The 7,713-nt window shown below is 56.6% G+C and overlaps 1 protein-coding gene across 1 annotated transcript; it reads left to right on the plus strand.

Annotated features, from left to right (window-relative positions):
* The first annotated feature begins 305 nt into the window (after positions 1 to 305).
* MBD6 (methyl-CpG binding domain protein 6) lies at positions 306 to 7,692 on the plus strand. The gene is given in 15 exon segments (XM_079142509.1): positions 306 to 691; positions 1,691 to 1,754; positions 1,946 to 2,082; positions 2,372 to 2,474; positions 2,593 to 2,755; positions 2,947 to 3,999; positions 4,166 to 4,827; positions 5,098 to 5,208; positions 5,210 to 5,252; positions 5,424 to 5,494; positions 5,497 to 5,598; positions 5,716 to 6,129; positions 6,233 to 6,285; positions 6,503 to 6,566; positions 6,728 to 7,692. Coding segments are annotated over 13 exon segments (3,027 nt in total). The 5' UTR covers positions 306 to 691; positions 1,691 to 1,754; positions 1,946 to 1,969; the 3' UTR covers positions 6,803 to 7,692.
* The last annotated feature ends 21 nt before the right edge of the window (positions 7,693 to 7,713 follow it).

The following is a 7,713-nucleotide window of genomic DNA, read 5'->3' on the forward strand; positions in this document are numbered from 1 at the left end:
GTGACATGTTGACCTGGGGAGGCGGGTCAAGTCCCAGCACACTACTCGGGAAGTCTTTGGGGCGGGGCAGGACAAGTCGCGACTTTCATCTTTCGGGCCGGCCCCTCCCGGATTTGGCATTCCTGGCTCCCCCAACAAACTGTGGCGTTGGAAGGGGCCCCTCCCCGGGGAAGGCTGGGATTGGCCACCAGTGGCCTGGGAAGAGGCACAGATCCTTCCGCGAACGGCGGGGGGGGGGGGGGGGGGCGCGGGGGGTGTTTGTTCTCTTGGGGATTAATGGGAGGTTGTGGGGGAGGGGTAGGCGCGCTCCCGCATGCGCACTGCGGCCCCTCCTGTTGGCTCGCTGCTGTCCGCTGGGCGGGGGCCCAGCCCCGCCCCTCTCCCGTCCGGGCAGCGGTGGCGGCGGCGGAGGCTGCGGCGGCGGCGGCGGCGGCGGCAGCGGCGGCGGCGGCGGCAGCAGCCTGCGCGGTGCCTTCTGGGAACGGAATCCCCAGGGCTGCCCCTGGCCCCTATGGCGCATGCGCGGGAGGCCGCTCGGTGATCGGCGGCGGCGGCGGCGGCGGCGCTTCCTGCTAGGACCGGCCGGGGCCGTACCGGAGGCTCGGGCTCCGCCGACCCTCCTCCCACCCCCTCCCACTCACCCTCTGGGCCGCGACTGCGCAGGGCGGGGCCGGCCGAACCATGGGCCGCGGTGAGTGCGGGGCCCGGCCCCCCCACCCCGCCCCTCCCCCTCCCCTCCCCTTTCCTCTCCTGTCGGTACCCTCTGCCCCCTCCGCGTCCTCTTGGCCCCTTTCCCCGGCCCCATCCCTACTCCCCCGCCCTCACCTGCCCCCGCTGTTTCTCCCTCTCACAGCCTGACTTCTGCCTTCCTCACCTACCTCCCTTAGTGCTTCGCCCACCCTCCGCCCGCCCTCTCCCCAAGTTCCTTCCTACTTCGTGCGCCTTCCCCTCCTCCCCAAGCTGAGGGAAGCAGTCTGGGTGACAGGGCGTCTTGTTATGAGAGGGAAAGTTTGGAAGCCGTCAGTGTGGGGTGATAGCGATGGCAAGGTTGTAGGTTTGAGGGGCACCCCCACTTATCGGAGGAGAATATCTCTTGGAGCTAATTGGAGGCCAGCGGGACGGAAGGTTAAGGATCCTATGCCTTAGGCTTGAGGGAGATTCAAGAGCTTCTTAAGATCCTAAGAGAAGACAGAGTTGTGATTCTAACCTCTCTCAAGCCCCAAACGAACTAGATCAATGATTGTCTGATAGATCAAGCATAGGGGATTTTTGCTGGTACCACCCCAGCAGGCAACTGGTAACCTGTGGGGCAATCTACTTTTTATATGATCTTCCTGGGTAGAGAACAACAGGGGCCAGAAACTGGGCAACTTCCTAGTGGCCTGCCATTATAGAAATTTGCCCACACTCTACACACAGAGGTAGGTGTCCCTAATGGGACAAAGGGACCTGGCCCTTCGTGTGTCTAAAAATGGGGCCGTGATTCTCGGGTCCCTAGGAGTTGAAACGGATCATCTGCCGTGTGGGGGCTAGGCTTGAAAAGGATGGTTGTGGACTTGGCCAGCAGATCCCTGAGATGTTTATAGGCATTTACTTCACATCATTAAGGATCTTTGAGAGTGTCTTGGGCTGTGGTGCTTTCAAGTTGGGTGGATTTCTGACAGTCCCTTCTCACTCCTTATGGTTGCAGGTGTGGGCTAAGCTGGCTGCCCCGGCTTTAGACTGGACCCCACAATGTTTGCAGAGATGTTCAGGTAGGGTGGTATGGTAGAGAACTCTTTACTCATTCTCCCTTCCAGCTCTCTGAGGGGCTCCCCTTGCCACTCTGAAGCTTCTCCTGAATTTCCTTGGGTCTGCCCACAACTTTTGCCTTATGGGAGTCCTCCCTCAGGTATCCAGTCCAGTTTAATCCTCCTAATGCCCACATGGATGTCTGTGTTATCAGGCACGCGGGAGCTGATTACACACAATGAATGGGGGCAATGAGAGCAGTGGAGCAGACAGAGCTGGGGGCCCTGTGGCCACATCTGTCCCCATCGGCTGGCAGCGCTGTGTGCGAGAGGGTGCTGTGCTCTATATCAGGTATAGATCTTCGAAGTTCTCCAAGACCTATCTGCCTGGTTGCCTAGGTTTTCTTTCTCCTACCCATCCTCTCAAAGTTCTGATCTTTGGTATCTTATTGTCCTCTCCCTTCCTTAGCATTTTTACTCTGTTGTTTCTGAGCCTTTGAATCCATTCTCCTTTTTGTTTCTTTTCATATTCCTTATTCTCTGCTTTTCCTGGGAAGATCTTTAATTTGGGAACTGCCTTTTAGTGAGTTATCTTCTGAGACACTGCTAACTTCATATTCTCTGATACTGTCCTCTTCCAGCCCAAGTGGCACAGAGCTGTCTTCCTTGGAGCAAACCCGGAGCTACCTCCTTAGCGATGGGACCTGTAAGTGCGGTCTGGAGTGTCCACTCAATGTCCCCAAGGTGAGAGTTGTGAGGGGTGGCATAGAGTACAGGGATATGCCAAAAGACTTAATGCAAATAACTGACCATGGATAGCCCTCCTCATGTATTCCACCTCCTCATGCCTTCTACTTTATAGGTTTTCAACTTTGACCCTTTGGCCCCGGTGACCCTGGGTGGGGCTGGGGTGGGGCCAGCATCAGAGGAGGACATGACCAAGCTGTGCAACCACCGGCGGAAAGCTGTTGCTATGGCAACTTTGTACCGCAGCATGGAGACCACCTGCTCACACTCTTCTCCTGGTGAGTCTTTTGCCCCTTTACTAAAGACTGAGGAAAACCTAAGGGTCTGGAAGGTGAATGGTGGGAGGGTACAAGGATAAGGGTGGAGTTGGGAGGGGAGGTTGGGAATTTGGGGGAGATGGGACTGGAAAATAGAAAACAAAGTTCTTATAAGGAAGCTGCAGGCTAACCCTTCATTTCTTTTATTGCAGGAGAGGGAGCAAGCCCCCAAATGTTCCACACTGTGTCCCCAGGGCCTCCCTCTACCCGCCCTTCCTGTAGAGTTCCTTCTACAACTCCACTTAATGGGGGTCCTGGCTCCCTTCCCCAAGAGCAACCCTCAGTTCCCCAGGCCTTCCCATCTGTAGCAGGCCCTGGGGGACTCTTCCCACCACCAAGGCTTCCTGATCCAGTTCCCTCTGGGGGCAGCAGCAGCCCCTGTTTCCTCCCAAGGGGCAATGCCCCCTCTCCAGCCCCACCTCCTCCACCTGCTATCAGCCTCAATGCCCCTTCTTACAACTGGGGAGCCACCCTCCGATCCAGCCTGGTGCCCTCTGACCTGGGCTCTCCTCCAGCCCCTCATGCCTCTTCCTCACCACCTTCAGACCCTCCTCTCTTCCACTGTAGTGATGCCTTAACACCCCCTCCCCTGCCCCCAAGCAATAATCTCCCTGGCCCCTCTGGCCCCCCTGGCCCTGCCACTCAGCCACCAGTGTCTTCAGCCACTATGCACCTGCCCCTGGTCCTGGGACCCCTGGGAGGGGCCCCCATTGTGGAGGGGCCTGGGGCACCCTCCTTCCTTGCTAGCAGCCTACTCTCTGCAGCGGCCAAGGCACAGCATCCCCCACTCCCCACTCCCAGCACTTTACAGGGCCGAAGGCCCCGTGCCCAGGCACCCTCAGCTTCCCACCACTCATCAGCCCGTCCCTCTCAGCGTCGTCCCCGACGACCCCCCACTGTCTTGCGATTGCTTGAAGGGGGAAGTCCTCAAAACCCTAGAAGGAGCCGTCCTCGGGCCCCTGCTCCTGTCCCCCAGCCCTTTCCTCTTCCAGAGCCATCCCAACCAATTCTCCCTTCTGTGCTGTCCCTGCTGGGACTCCCCACCCCTGGCCCTTCTCACTCTGATGGAAGCTTTAACCTTTTGGGGTCAGATGCACACCTTCCTCCTCCCCCAACCCTCTCCTCAGGGAGCCCTCCCCAGCCCAGGCACCCCATCCAGCCCTCTCTGCCTGGGACCACCAGTGGCAGCCTCAGCAGTGTGCCAGGTATGTGAGTCTTGTGGAGCCCTTAGCCTTGAAGATAGAGGCAGTAAGGGCATTTAGGGGAAAGTTTAGAGAGCTCTTCAGTGGTTTTCTGGGCTGAGGCAAGGAGGTTGGGTTGTTTGCTGGGAGAAAAGGGCCTCCTTTAAGCTGAATCTCTTTTCTTTTACAGGTGCCCCTGCCCCACCAGCTGCCTCCAAAGCCCCCATAGTCCCTAGCCCTGTGCTTCAAAGCCCATCTGAAGGGCTGGGGATGGGAGCGGGCCCAGCCTGCCCTCTGCCTCCCTTGTCTGGTGGGGAGGCTTTCCCTTTCCCCAGTCCTGAGCAGGGCCTGGCACTGAGTGGAGCTGGCTTCCCTGGGATGCTGGGGGCCCTGCCTCTCCCTCTGAATCTGGGGCAGCTTCCACCTTCTCCATTGCTCAGCCACAGTTTATTTGGCATGCTGGCTGGGGGAGGAGGACAACCTCCTCCTGAACCCCTGCTACCCCCACCAGGTGGACCTGGCCCTCCCTTAGCCCCAGGCGAGCCCGAAGGGCCTTCACTTCTGGTAGCTTCCTTGCTTCCACCACCCCCTTCAGATCTTTTGCCACCCCCTTCTGCACCTCCTAGCAACCTCCTTGCCTCTTTCCTGCCCCTGTTGGCCCTGGGCCCCACAGCTGGGGATGGGGAGGGATCTTCAGAGGGAGCTGGGGGTCCAAGTGGGGAACCATTTTCAGGTTTGGGAGACCCCCCCCCCCTGCTTTTCCCTCCCCTTTCAGCCCCCCCCACCCTCATAGCTTTAAATTCCGCGCTGCTGGCTGCCAGCCTGGATCCCCCCTCCGGGACACCCCCCCAGGTGAGGATAGGGAATGAGTGGGTAGGGTAGAACAAGAAGTAGAATCAGATGGACGCTGGGAATCAAAGGCTTCTGTTTCACACCTGAGCTCTTCTCAGATGTTCTGGGAAGGCTTAGTCTGGTTGGGGATAGGATGGCTGCTAGGATGTATTCTGTGTGTAGTAAGCATAGCCTGCCTCACTTGAGCTTCAGTCAGATTGTGGTGAAAAAGTACTAAGTCTGTGAAATACTTTACAAGTATTAAGTGCTATAACCATTGTCTCTTCTTAGCCCTGTGTCCTGAGTGCCCCCCAACCTGGACCACCTACCTCCAGTGTCACCATGGCAACTACTGACCCGGGGGCCTCCTCTCTGGGCAAGGCCCCCTCCAACTCAGGGAGACCCCCCCCAACTCCTTAGCCCTCTGCTGAGTGCCAGCCTGCTGGGTGAGTCTGAAGAAGGACTCTTGGTATGAAAGAGAAGCAGTAAAAATTAGGAGCAGAGGTTGGATGGATGTAGGAAGAAAGTCTTTGACCACTGGGTAAAGGAACATATTAGGATCTGCTTAGCCTAATTGGTTTGCCCAGTGAGGGACTCTTTCTATGATCTCTCAACAGGTGACCTGTCTTCACTGACGCAGCAGCCCTGGAACCCTCCCCAGCCTGTTTTGCAACCTCCTGGTTCTCTTCTCTTCTGGCCAGTTGGGGCTTGCAGCTCCTCCCTGGGGGGGGAGCTCCTCCACCCCTCTCAGAGGCTTCTAGTCCCTTAGCCTGCCTGCTACAGAGTCTCCAGGCTGAGGCATGCGATGGGTATTTGTCAGAAAAATCTTCTCAAACTTGAAATTAAGAGCTGAATTAGAGTAAGGAGGACTGTATTTGAGACTGACTGAGATCTTATTTTTGCCAGCAGATTCCTCCAGAGCAGCCAGAAGCCCCCTGTCTGCCCCCTGAGAGTCCCACCTCAGCCCTTGAACCGGAGCCTGCCCGGCCTCCCCTCAGTGCCTTAGCCCCACCCCATGGTTCTCCCGACCCCCCAGTCCCTGAGCTGCTCACTGGGAGGGGGTCAGGGAAACGGGGCCGGAGGGGAGGAGGGGGACTTAGGGGCATTAATGGTGAGGCCAGGCCGAGCCGAGGCCGAAAGCCTGGCAGCAGACGTGAGCCTAGCCGACTGGCCCTCAAGTGGGGGACGCGTGGTGGCTTCAATGGACAAATGGAACGGTCCCCAAGAAGGACCCACCACTGGCAGCATAATGGGGAGCTGGCTGAAGGGGGTGCTGAGCCCAAGGATCCACCCCTTCCTGGGCCCCATTCTGAGGACCTTAAGGTGAGTGCAGTGATGGAGGTCCCAGCTCTAGGGCTCTGAGGAAAGCCTGGGAACGCTGTGCCCTTTTCTCACTTTCCCATACATACGGTCCATCTTTTCTCAGGTACCCCTGGGGATAGTCAGAAAGTCTCGTCGTGGCCGGAGGAGAAAATACAAGTGAGTGTTAGGCCCGCCCCTATACTGGCTTTACCTTCTTGGGATTATAGAAATGTCCAAATAGTGGTTTGATTTTCAAAAAGGGCAGATATTTATTGAATATGAATAAGGATATTATGCCTTTACTATCCAAATGTAGAAAGTTTCCCACCCAACCTTCTGAAATTCACCTGGTGCTTGGGGAGCTGTTCCTGATCATCTGTGCCCCTTATTGCAGCCCTACCCGGAACAGCAATAGCTCCCGCCAGGATATTACCTTGGAACCCAGCCCTACAACCCGAGTAAGTGTTTTGTGTTTGGGTAGGTTTGGGTATGGGTAGGAATATGTAAGGGATGAGACAGGAAAAAAAAAAAAGGAGGCTTAGTGGGAATGGGGAAAAAATAAAAGACTTCCTGATACCTAGTTGATTGATCCCTTCTTTCAACTTCCCCTCTGGTATAGGCGGCTGTCCCTCTGCCTCCCCGGGCCCGCCCTGGCCGTCCTGCCAAAAACAAGAGGAGGAAACTGGCCCCATAGCAGCCATACCTGGAGCTGGATCTGACCCTGATTGGGGAGAGCCGAGTGCTGAGCCTTGGGAGTCCCTGCCAGCCACTTGCACCTGTGGACAGTGGGTGGGGGCACTACTCCCCACTCAGAGCACAAATGCAACCCCTTCCCCTACAATCCCATCCTGAGCCATTGCAGGGGGTAGGGAAGCTCCCCCCCTCCCCCCCAAAGCCATGTCACTGAAAAGGCCTAGGGGGGTAGCATATGGCCCTCTCCTCACCAGGCGCTAAGGGGAACACCCCCTTCCCCAGGTCTTTTATTTAAGTTATTTTTGCACAAATGACTCTTTTATATTTAATTCGACTTCATTGCCTCCCTTCTTAAAGCCAGCAGGCTCAGTTTACAAACCTGTGAGTTACTGTTGGCTGCTGCCCTCCTTCCCAGTGAAAGGTACAAAGCAATAAGCATCATGCATCTTCCCCTCATCTCTTCAACACCCCTCTGCCTCTGGCTCAGGTTGCTCAAGCACAGATCCCTTCTTACCCCTGTCCCCAGGTTTGAAACACAATAGCCTCTTTTCAAGGTGTAGCCAGGTTCCTCTACTTCCTCTGGGATATAAAAGGGGGTAAGGGGCAAAGAGAGCCCTCGGGTCTTACTCCCTCCCATACACACTACATGCCCCTCTCCCCCCATCAAAATGCTCAGAGACGTTGTGATGATGCGACTGAGGATTATGCAACGTGGTCCAACCGGAGCGGCCAGCATGACCAGCTGTCCAGGGGCTGCCGCCTGCCTTTTCTTTTGTAAAGACAAGACCCTTGGGAGTTTTAATTCTGTTTTGTACTTGCCCTATGGGGCCTCCACTGCTTTTCTATGGGAGACACTCTTAATTTAACAGATGAGAATATTTTGAAACTCTGTCTCTGGCTCTGTACTCATTT

This window comes from Sciurus vulgaris (genome assembly GCF_902686455.1).
Source record: "Sciurus vulgaris genome assembly, chromosome: 5".
Classification (NCBI taxonomy): Eukaryota; Metazoa; Chordata; class Mammalia; order Rodentia; family Sciuridae; genus Sciurus; species Sciurus vulgaris.